The sequence below is a fragment of the Neophocaena asiaeorientalis genome, unplaced genomic scaffold, assembly GCF_003031525.2.
Source record: "Neophocaena asiaeorientalis asiaeorientalis breed wild unplaced genomic scaffold, Neophocaena_asiaeorientalis_V1.1 scaffold72, whole genome shotgun sequence".
NCBI lineage: Eukaryota > Metazoa > Chordata > Mammalia > Artiodactyla > Phocoenidae > Neophocaena > Neophocaena asiaeorientalis.
This window is the reverse complement of record NW_020185336.1, coordinates 4,749,734-4,762,033: the sequence shown is the minus strand read 5'-3', so window position 1 is coordinate 4,762,033 and position 12,300 is coordinate 4,749,734. Positions and strand designations below refer to the sequence as shown.

Sequence of the window (12,300 nt, the reverse complement as noted above, 5' to 3'; positions counted from 1 at the left end):
TTTTTTTTTAACTTCTACTGAGCCATCTGGGCTACCAAGATGATACTGTCGAGATTATCTGATATTATGAGCCTCATCGTAGTTCCCCGGAATAAAATGATATAGTATGTATTATATAAATAACCCAAACTATTTTGAGCTGACTTTTCAAAAGCTTATATATATGTATGATAACAGTAATTGTATATGTATTAGATAAAATCGCTATGAATTGCTTAATTTAACACATTTCTATGTATCTATTTCTTACAAAAACTGAACCCTCTCCATGTTTACGAGGCAGTTTGGGATAACAAGCAAAATAAACAAGAGCCTTTCTGAGTAAGCGTGTCCATATGCCAATGCAGTTTAGGTCTGATTCAAGACACAGAACTCATTACCTCTGAAAAAATGAAGGCACATTTATTACTGACCAGGAGAAATTCCACCGTATGTAGAATGGGAATCATATTACACACATTTGTAGCTAATTTTCAATTTTTAAAAACAAGTCCAAGGAAGTTAAAATATTCTTTTAATTAGATGCTCAAAGAAATGAAATAAGAAAAACTGATGCAAAGACTCCTTCAAGTTAGGATTTGCAATACAAATATTTTCATCTCTTAACAGGGCAAGCTGATGTGTTCACATCTCCGTTCCAAGCTGCCTCTCTCACTAGGAAACATCAGTATTTTTAAAGCACATTTACAATGCTTTCCCATCACCCTTGCTGTGTTTTTGTAGCACCTATAGCCATAACTGGCACCTGGGGGCCCTGCATTGTTGGCAGTTTCTCTCTCATTTCTTTGGAGTCTATTCAACTGCTGTGGTTTTATTCAGAAGTCAGTGCTTTTGCATATATGATTTCCTGAGACTGTTTGAATAGTCTTTCTCAGAAAACTGTGCCAGTCTGGCTGTGAACAGCTCTTCGAGGAGCTGATAGCAGCCTGGTTGGGTCAGCAGGCTTGGACTGGGGTTCACAGCCTCGCCCTGCCAGCTTCTCTCCCTACCCCCTCTTTTCTTACCCCTGCCTCAGTGATATCACGGCCCACATCCGGCCATTCCTTCCAAGAAGAGAACAAGTCTAGTCCAGTTAGAAAAAAATGCTGCCCAGGGAACCTCTGCAAAGCTCCCATAAAAACAATTCTTATTTGTTGTTTCACTAACTGATATGGAAGTGATTTTAAATAACAAACAAAACCAGACTGAATAATTCAAACTTCCGTAAGGTTGCAAAGACAGAAGTCCCTACTTCGGGTTATAGATATGAAATTTGGGAACAAAGGTAACCTTACATTTCTTGATTTGAGTGTACTTTTTTAACATCGTCATCTTTATGGTGCAGTTTTGAGATAATGAGAGCAAAAGTGGCTTTTCAGAAGCTTTAAATGGCATGCTGTTCCAAGGTGCTAAGGTAGAGAGAAGCATTGCTTTAGGAAGTGGCTCATGTGGGTGTATATGTGTTGGTGTGCTGTGCTGCTGGCGATCCCATGGTCTTCATCTGTATACCACTGGAGAGAGAAGAAGAAAGGTCAGAATTAGGAAGTCAGTTGTCTTTTTTTTTTTTTTTTTAAACCCAAGTGAGTTCTCATTAGCATACATGGAACAACACAGGATGTTTTAATTCTTCAATCAGTTTATAAACTGAAATGTGATCAAAGAGGGTTTCTCATTTCCTCCTAGAGCTTTTCCAGGGCATGTAGTTCTGTCCTGCAGGAGTCTCTGATCGTCCTTTGCAGGTGCTGAGACAACTCACTGTGAATTTGGCTTCACTGCATAGTGCTTTAAGGATATGTACAGTTAAAATATCCAAGTCCATTTTCAGATTTGACTCAAAGGACACTTAGAAACACATCATGCATAGGAGGGAATGTTTATCCTGTAAAGCCCACTTTAATTAAGTGTTATCAGCTGTTAAATTTCTCCTACACTGCAGTAAGATAAACTATTAAAATAAATGAGTTTTTAGAAAGCAATTTTTCCTAATATATATCAATAAGGCACTAGAAAGAGTCTATTTCAGTATTCCATATATATTTTTAGCATAACATATGAAGTCAAAAGTCAAATGTATTATTTGCAAACACTTTTTCACTGGAATTTCACTGGAATCTCTTATCTGCATGTCTGACATTTATGTAGGGTGAGTTGATGACCTGAGGCAAAAATTTATCAACTCATCCCACCACGTGAAACAAGTGGGAAGTCACTGCCAGGCAAACATATATTATGGAGACATAAATTAACTTTCATAAATGGCTTAATGTATCACGTCTTTTCTTTGAACAGTGGAAGGATACACCCCAACCTCATAAGAATCTAACCCCCAAAATATATGCCAGGTTTTGTGGTATCAAATGACTGTCCCACTTTTACACAGTAGGCGCTGTTTGAACTGAGCACGGAGCAAAATGTGTACGTTAAAAGAGAGTGAGGGAAAGCAGGCTTTTTAAGCTAATACAGACAAGAAAGGACTTAACACAAAAATATCTAGTGCAACACACACACATATATATAATCTTTGTTTCTTCTTAATCTGAAAAGGTCTAGTGCCTAAAATGAATTTGACTTAATACCTAGAAACATCCTCTGAATAGGCAACAACAGCTCTAGCCATTTCCGACTTTATAAAACCAGCCTAATTGTTTATAACCTGTGGTATTCAACAAAAGGTAACATGGAAGTTGCAAAAACTGAAGCGCACTGATTACCGATACCCCACTGTTGTTAGAAGGGCTAGTAACACATACTAGAGATGGATTTGCATATTTGACCTGAGCTACTATCGTGCTGGTTTCACTTTAGAATTACTCTGCCGTGTGGATAAGTGGATAATCTTATCACTGGATAAGCGATTACTTTTTAATCAAAATAGGGAAAGACGGGACGGTCACAGGACTAGTGTTCTGACCCTCTCAGGATATGCACTATTGTACGTCTCAACCCCCAACTGTATGATATTGAACATGACTCTCTTTATGACTCAAGGATATCACTTCTTCAACTTCTCATTGGAAAAATGACTCCTTTTGCTTCCGTCCCCCGTCTCCTGGAACCTCTGTGAGGAGAAGTAGTTCCAAGAGGGGAACCGGACCCCTCCAGGAAGTTCCCTCCCCTTGCAGGAAGTTTTGCTATACCATTGACTGGAAATCCACTCCAGCATCCACCAGGGCTTTGGAGATCTGAGCTGACTGCTGAAAGTGAACGTTATCTGCAGGGAGAGAAAGGAAACATAAAGTAACTAAAAGCCCGCTCCACTTTTCTGGTAGGAAGGGTGGGAAAGGCACAAGAAGAAAGGGACTGTTTGAAGTTCTAGGATTCAGCATCCCATTTAGGCCAAGACAAGTGAGTTGTGGAAAAGCAACACTGTTTTATTGAAGTAAATGTAACAGTCTTGCCCCTCATGCTTTTGTTTTGTCAGTAGTGAAATTGCAAACCTGTCTGTGATACTAAAAAGTCTAATTAACTGAAACTCACCATCTGCTGTTCCATGAATAAGGAGGTACTCAACTTGTTTAAAATTTTCAGCTCTGCTCATGACTGTTGAATTCTGGAATTGGGAAAAAGAATGTCATTATTCAAAAAAAGATCTGCCATAAACTGATTTTTCACTTCAGTTTACAAAATAAAATGTTTTCAGCTGGGGCCCCCTTTGATACAAAATATAGCAAACCGATATTCAAGCAAATGCTGTCTCCATGCATGGCAGAATGTACAGCATGCCCTGTCCCTGTGAGACAGGACCGGAAAGAGAGGATGCCACATCTTCCCTGCACATGCAGAAGAGGGCATCTGCCCCCCCAGGCTGCATGCGAAACCTCTTGAGTCCCAGATCCCAGATTGGCTGTGTCCTATGCATTAGCACAGGGCAGAGTCTCATATTAGCAATGTATGTTCCATGGGCTTATGCTGTAGTTCAGCCAAAAAGTGTATTGCCATGGCAACCATGTGTCACATGGTGCCATACATGCTACATTTCAAAGAGCCTGTACATAGCATTTGCAACTAAACATACTCTGCAATATGTCATATGAACTTTGGTCCACATTGCTAGGCTCTGAATGAGAAGCAAGTATTACCTTTTTTGGAACAGATGTTTAAAACCTAGGCAAATGTAACATATGGGAGGGGAAAGAGGTGAAAAAGATCAAGTATGGCCTTAGAAAATCAGTGGGTGGTTGTTGTCTGCCTCATTCTGCATTGGGGAAAGTGCTGCTTTTGGATCAAGCCAGGGAATTAGAAACAACTGGGAGGTCAGCTTTTGGAAGGCTGTTTCATGACCTTGGACAGGTAGGACTTCTAGAATGAAGGTGGAGTCTTTGGTGGAAAAGCTTTGAAAGTATAGAACTAGTCATCTGGTCTTAATTTGGAGATGTTTGCAGAGTTGCGATGAAGGTAAGAATGTCATAGACATTGTAGCAACTTTGGGAAGGGGTGAGCGGGACTCTGCTTCTGTTGTTGGGCAGAGGAAGGGCCGGTAGCCTCCCTATGGGTTTAAAATCAGCCAGCTTATCCTGCAGCATCTTGGTGAATCAAAGTCAACTTTATGAGAGGCAAGGTTTGTGTTTTACAGATATCTTTGTAGCTAACATCAGCTTAATATTTTGATGGGAACCCTGAAGGTCTGGCTGGAAGGGGATGGGGCTAAGGTCCGAACGTTTGTATTCCAGCCCCAGCTTCAACATCAGAGAGCTGTGCACCTAGAGACATGCTGCTGAGTGCTGTTTTCTTTGAAATGGGAGGAAGATTAACTCTTCTCGCTCTCACTGAAATAGAAATCAAGAGACATGGCTTTTTTTAAGGTTAAATTACGGTGATGTGAGGGTGGTGTGACACAGTGTTTCTGGAAAAAACACATTCTGTCTACAACTTTCAGGACAAAGTCACCCAACATATCTGTGTTGACTGAGGTGATCAAGGTGATCTTTTCCTGGAAAGCTTAGAGCAAAGGCCCTCCCACTCCTGTGCAGGCTGGGTCCCACTTGTCCTGACCATATGGCATTTCTGACCCAAATTGAGAATTTACCCACGAACTTGCAGAATAAACGCCCAGGACTCATTAAAAGTCTCACTTCTGTTTTACTTTAAGAAACGTGTTATCTGGTGAGATGTCCCAGATGAATCCATCCATCCATCCCAACATTATACTCCATTCATTCTTCCATCCATTCATTCATTTTTTCAAGTCGATCAATATTTATTTGTCACATACCCAACTAAACAATAAGATCCATGAGAAGAGGAATTTATATTGTTCATTACTCTATCCTGAGCATTTAACAGAGAGCTAAATATCAATTCAAGGAATAAACCAAAGAAACGTAGGCACTTATATTGTACTCTTCACTACATTCGGTCCTAGTCTTGCAGAGGCAAGTGGGAACAGCTAGGGGAGGTGGAATAAAATATTCTCATTCTGAAATTTACCAAGATATGTTTTGCCCACTTTCAATCCATACACCATGCCATTAGTAATAAGAGCCGATACTTATTGTGTACTCCGTGCCGGTCACCCTGCTAAGCATCTTAAAGGACTTATGAAAGCACTGCTCTATTTAATCCTCATGACATTCCTGCAAGATAGGTCTATAGCAACCCCACTTCTACACAGAGACAATAAAGTACACCAGGTTACATCAGGAAGAAGTCGGAGCTGGACACAAAGTCTGATGGCAGAACCTCTTTTACCTCCTATGCTGCACTGAGTCTCCACTAAACTTCCAAGCTGCTCACGATGTGGTCTTCCAGCAAAGATACAGGGAGAAAGAAATTGTTACTGAACTGTTCTGGGATTTGCAGTACACAAACACACTGGGTGTTCTTTGCCCCCTGCGTTCTCATGCCTTCTTAGAGTGAATTCATTGGAAGAGAGCTGGCTCGCACAGACCTTCGAGACTTGTGAGGCGTTTTGGACTGTGTGGTTGATGCAGAGCCTAATGAAGCAACAGAACCCTGAGCGATGTCCTGCCCTGGAGAGAGGAAAGGGTCAAAATCAATCTCCCAAAAGGCCAGTGTAGGATTCAAAGCTGGCGACAGCAGAGGCTGGGGCTGAGCCACCAACGGTGAACATTGCCAGTCTGAGCCCCAGACCCGGCGCCCTCATCCGGGTCCTCCTGCACCATCCTTTCTGCGGCTACACGGCTGTCTCCTCCACCTTGTTTCTCCCCACAAGAAACCCAGCTCTTCGCGTGCCAAAGACAGTCAACTTTAGCACCTAGACGTGGCCCAAATATCCAGCTGTGTCACCTGCCCTCCCCTCCAAAAGCCTCTCGGGCCTTCCTTGTGTGGCAGAGTGCACAGCAAAAGCTGCTCCACGACCTCCCTGAGCCATGAGACTGAGAAATGTCGCTGAAACATAGAGTAATAGTTAGGAGACATATAAATACGCAGGACAGTTAGCAAGGAATGTGATAACTACTGGAGTTTGGACCAAAACAGTTTCTGGCTGCCTTTTTTTTCTTAAATGGAGTGAATACAGGCTGAAAGAAGACAATTTTTATAAACAAGTAAAACCCTGAGCCTAAGATAAATGTTGTGATGTACACACTGTAGCTGTGATGAACTAGACATGGTGAGAAATGCAACATACTGAGAAAAAGACGAAAACTGTGATAAAAGTGTCATGATGCAAATTGTTTTACATTAACAATATTACACTACAAAGAAAGAAAGACAAATACTTTAATGCAGCAAGGGAAAAATAAAACAAAAGCTTCCCCTGCAACCACAAGATAAGTGTGTCATTTCCAATGCACACGTCCCCCTGCTCGCTGGGAGTTGCGTCAAGAGGGACCTCGCAGTGCACGGGAGCCAGGCAGCCTCAGGCACACACCCATTTCAGGGCTCGCAGGCTCCTGAGAACATTTTGCCCTCCTAGAAAGATGCAGCTGTGTCACCTTGCCTCTGGAACCACCGATCATTCCCTACTAGACTGAGCATCCTGGCTTCTCAATAGAGAGAGACTCTTGACAGTCCGGCACACTTTAACCCATGAAAGACAGCCAAAGTCAGTGAAAGAAATGCATGCACTACGTTAAGGGAGAATTAATGACCAGAAATAATTCAATTGTGCTATTCCAACCCACCAAAACAAGATAATCCCCATTTGCCTATCGATGGAAACAGAAATAAAAAAGGAAATGGATGACTAAGTTAGAAGCCGAATAGTCTGTCACCAGCTCCTAAAAAGGAAGTTTAGAGTGATAAATGGGCAAGGATGCAATGGTGGTGCAGTTGGCACTCTCCCGAGGCTAGAAACTTCCGGAGAGCCCCACTGCCAGCAACAGCCTGGCAAAGTGAAGTGGGAAGGATGGGTCCAGTGGCAGCGCTGATCCACGGCATCTCTGCGAGGAGCTTTTCCTTCAAGCCCCAAGAAGAACCATCTGTAGCTGCTCATTGGATCGTGCTGGTTCCTCAGTTACCTTCCAGCAAATAAATCTTTGTATTTTTGAAATAAAAGAGAGAGCTGATAAGAGTGGGGAAGTACTGTGAGAAACAGAAGGTCTGACAATTTCTAAGCTACCCCTTGCGCCATCCAGGAACCATACGGACAATTTGCTTCCTGAGAATAATGGTGGCAGCCTCCATGTTTTTGTAAGTTTATTTCATGGCAGGCATAGGTGTCTCGTTTAATCCTTTCAATAATCCCATGAGGTAGCTCTGATTCTCCCCATTACTCAGATGAGGAAACAGAGGTTCAGAGAGGTTTAGTAACCTCTCCTAGCTAATAGGTGGTGGAAACAGAATTTTAGCACAGGTCAAACTCAAAAGTCCGTGCCTCTTAACATCATATTCTAGTGTCCCTTCACTTCACAGCCAAACAACGCACTGTCATTTCCAAGCTCTGGTAGAGAAAGTAAACAGCCACAGGTGTAATGGACACCCTATTACTTTGGTGAGACAGTACCCCGAGTGTACTGACTCGCTCTGTGCGTTCTTCCACTTGTGACCGAAGCCTCGTAAATAATATTAAGTGAGGCTGTTTGGGGAAGCACCATTAATGCCACAACAGAGGCCACAGAAAATTTTTAAGGAAAAATTAATTCAACCCACCGCATCAGATGTTTTACTTGTCCGTATCCATCAAACAACTGTACAGGTGAGATTCCAAGGAAAGAGCTCCCATCCGCCTACAGGGGGCCCTACCTCAGGCCTCACCCAGCAACACTGGCTTCTTTAAAGATCACACAGCAGTCAACATTTTATCAGCACTCAACAAACAAGTTAAGGTTTGGCTTAAATCTGAAGGTCTCTCTCCCTTTGGCATATTCTAGGATAATAGAACAAATGTCAAATCAGTACAAGATGGCATATTTACAAAATTGCACCCTGTTTTGCATAACCTAACGATGCAGCAGTTCTTAAGGATTGAACATTTCAAATCTGCTAGCAGAAGACTGCCAAATCTATGACTGTTTCATACACTTGCCAAAAGCCTATCAAATTCTGAGCAAAATGCAAAATAAATCTCCTCTACAAGTTAAATCAGTCCCTTCTGTGTGTTCCAGGCTGCCCTCTTCTCCTGGCAACGAGGCTCAGGACTTGGGCCCCGTTTCTCTTGCCCTTGATCTGACGCTGCTCTCTGGAAGTCCATTCCCTCCCTGGTCTCCCATCCTGCCTTATTAGCCACCATGTGGCCTGCTCCTCCCACATCCCTGCTCTGTGTTATCCCTCGGTTCACCCAACCTGCTTCACAGATCCCCAGAAAACCAGCTCTGCTTGCTGCCACTCGTGTGTCTACTGTGCTCCCCTGCCTTGTCGGTCCCTCTGGCAGCCTGTGGAGAGCACCTACGCTATTCCCCTGCATCTCCCAGAAGTCTTCCTTAACTGGTTCCAGATAAGTGCCCTCTCCCTTTCCTACCCCTCAGTAGCTACATCTTATATAACTTTTTGTGCCTCCGTTTCTGGGTCAATAAAATGGAGATAATTGGAGCACTTATCTCAGAGAATCTGAGGGAGAACTGAACCTAATAACCCATGGAAAGAGCTTAGAACAGTGTCTGGCCATAGAAGCAACCACTTACTAAGTGAATTAAAAAAATGAATGAAATAAATGAAACCAGATCCACCCCCTGGTTGAGAGGAGTGGGGGGAGGTGAAACCCTAACTTCTCAGCCACTTCCCTTCCCTCCCTACATGCTCAGAAGGCACAGAATTCCTGGGGCTCCAGAGTCACAATTTGGAACTACTAGTCTTTTCCATACATACTGGGCACTTTGTCATGTTCAAGTTCATGCTTTATTACTACTCTTTTTTGTTTTTTAAAAAAATTTATTTATTATTATTAATTTTTTGGCTGTGTTTGGTCTTCGTTTCTGTGCGAGGGCTTTCTCTAGTTGCGGCAAGTGGGGGCCACTCTTCATCGCGGTGTGCGGGCCTCTCACTGTTGTGGCCTCTCTTGTGGAGCACAGGCTCCAGACGCGCAGGCTCAGTAGTTGTGGCTCACGGGCCCAGTTGCTCCGCGGCATGTGGGATCTTCCCAGAGCAGGGCTTGAACCCGTGTCCCCTGCATTGGCAGGCAGATTCTCAACCACTGCGCCACCAGGGAAACCCTATTACTACTCTTTTATTTCTCTTCAAACATTTTGCCTGTATGTTTTGTCTCACCAACAAGGTAATCAACTTCTGAACAACTAGAACACCAGGCACCTTGAATGGGTGAATGAAAGTCTACCCGGTGTTAATATTTTTTTTTACAGGTTTGACTAAAAGACCTGTGATCGACCATGGAGAGACCATTCATCAATGTTAGTCAGGAACCCACTCCTCAAGGTGGGACCACGGTTGCTATCTGCTTATCGCTATTGGGGGTGAGGGTTGTCTCATTGTCTATCTGATTCTTTTGCTCAAATCTGTCGTCATTTCTGTTGGCTGTGGACTGAGACTCGGACTGAGACTCATGGCAGCGAGTCTGCTTATACTGCTTATTAGCTACACTGTCATCCGTCCACTCTGCCTGCCTACTTAGAGCGTCTGGGACCAGCTTCTCGGAGTTTCAGGGAGATGAACAGCTTCCTTCCTCTTTGAGTCCCTGGTATCCTTTAAACGTGCTCCTGCCCTGCCACTCGGCAGTGGGTAGGTGACTATCTACAAAAAGGGTCGTATGGAGTCACTGTTTGTGTCATTGCATTGTGTCCAAGCCTTAGTCCCAGGTCTCCTAATTTATATGGCAGCTTTGTGAGAATAAGAAAAGGCACTCCCTCCGGTCGGATGCGGCCCCAGAGGTGCACCCCTTAGAGAACGAAGCATAGACTAGCTTCCAGCAGTGCACAAGCTGAACAACTATACATGACATCCCTGCCTGTTCCATTTGCATATATAAATGGTTCCTTCAACTTCCTTTCCTAAATAGTAAGTAGGACCTTTATTTCACAAAATGTGCTTCTCTTGGTGTGCTTGTCTAAATTCTTTCAAATCTGGGTCATCAATGACTTAAAAATGAATCCTCTCCTCATTTGAATTTTATTAAAAATCACGTTCTCTTCCAAAGGCTGTAATTCTGGCTACTGATAATGATTCTATAGCTGAAAAGGTGTACAACGATCACAGGACCTTGCTTATTACACACTTCGATCATTCCTATCCTGGATGTGCTGGAGAAAGTCAATAGTCTAGACTACCTGGGACTCATTTTCAAACTATTTCCTCCTGACCTACGGAAATGCACAGAGCAGCGAAAGCCAGTAAGGAATTTTCTCCTTTGTCTTTTCCAAGAGGGCAGAAGGAGGGAGGGAGAGAAGGAGAGAGAAAGGGAGGAAATAAAAACAACCTGGGAAAGAGAAGTAAAAGAAGACAGGGGTCCAGAGGGGCAGCTGGGGCCTTGGAGGAAAATAGAATCTTTGAATGTGTTCCTGCCAGAGACAAAAGCACAGGCTCATTTAAAAAACAAAGGAAGGCAGCTTTCTTCTAAAGCCTGCTGTGCACCAAATATAGGTACTTAGATTCAGTTCTCCACTTTCTGAGGATGCAACTTACAGGGCAGAAACAATACAGTGAGCGCATTTGCCTTACTTTCTCCTACCCACCTTAACTGTCGCCCACCCAAATAATTCCTCTGAGTAACACATTGGGAACCTTTAGCTCTCTGGTACTGGCAGTTTTAATGTGTCCATTGCCAGCAATGAATTTTGTGCCAAGAAAACCCGACTTCTGGCGTGGAAGGATTAAACAGTCCTCGGGTGCCATCTGTGCAGTGAAGTGAGACAGTGACTTTGTGCTCCCAGCGTTCGTGTATTGCCATCGGTAGGAGGAAGAGACTTCTATTTACATGACTACCTCAGGCAGAGACCATCTAAGGGGAGAGATGAAAATGGCCACCTCAGTGGTGGGTAGAGTTGGAGAAGAGGGGGATGGGTGTGGGAAGGAAAAGCCTGTGGGAAAATCTGGAAAAAGGTACAGGTTGACATGGCAGATTAAAACGAATTATCCTCTAGAGGGAGGGCTGGTTGAAGAGGAAACACGCTGTTGGCTGATGTCCTTGAAGTGCAGTAGGGTAGGTGCTACGGACTTCCTTGGATGTCAAGGTTTAGACTTGACCCTGTACTTCTAGGTTCAAAGGCTTTCAAAATGGGATTTTTAAAATGAACTTTTGACTCATCATCCACCAGGTTCTAGAGTCAGGATGAGGGTCCTGGGCAGTACACCTCTGATGTTTTTGGGAGTTTTTAGTACTTTAGGATATTTGAGAACACCCTTTAGCCATGCCCCAAATATGGCACACCACAGGAGGGATCCTGGTCGGGTCACTAGCAAGAAAATTCCAGCTGTAAAATGAGAGAAATGATGGAGACATATAATTTTTATAACAATGTTTCCCTTCAAAAAGTTTTAAAATTAACTCAAAAAAGGTTTTAAGGTTTCTATTTCATACTGGGTGATCCAAAGAATACAAAGTTGAGCCAAGCCTTGAATGACTAATAATACTGCAGAGGGGAAAAAGGAGTACAAACTAACAATGGGTCCAAGATGGATAAATTGAGGATTAAAGATATACAAGGAGGGGCTTCCCTGGTGGCACAGTGGTTGAGGGTCCACCTGCCGATGCAGGGGACACGGGTTCGTGCCCCGGTCCGGGAGGATCCCACATGCCGCGGAGCGGCTGGGGCCGTGAGCCATGGCCACTGAGCCTGTGCGTCCGGAGCCTGTGCTACGCAACGGGGGAGGCCACAACAGTGAGAGGCCCGCGTACCGCAAAAAAAAAAAAAAAGATATACAAGGAAAATGTCATGGGAGTCAAGAGAGAATGCTAGTCCTCTGGGCGAGCAGGACATGTTTCCTAGTGGATGAAGACAGAGGGGGAATGACATTCCAGGTCGAGGGAAA

The 12,300-nt window shown here is 43.6% G+C and overlaps 1 protein-coding gene across 2 annotated transcripts in view; it reads right to left on the bottom strand.

The window, feature by feature from the left end:
* Positions 1-381: 381 nt before the first annotated feature.
* The window catches only part of DPP4 (dipeptidyl peptidase 4), a 77,792-nt gene continuing 65,873 nt past the window's right edge, over positions 382-12,300 (bottom strand). For both annotated transcript variants that reach the window (XM_024735848.1, XM_024735849.1), the window contains exons 24-26: positions 3,457-3,529; positions 3,117-3,190; positions 382-1,490 (exon numbers count right to left, since the gene is read on the bottom strand). In XM_024735848.1, coding sequence (XP_024591616.1) covers positions 1,389-1,490; positions 3,117-3,190; positions 3,457-3,529 — 249 coding nt within the window. In that variant the 3' untranslated portion in view covers positions 382-1,388. The remainder of the gene's footprint in view (positions 1,491-3,116; positions 3,191-3,456; positions 3,530-12,300) is intronic.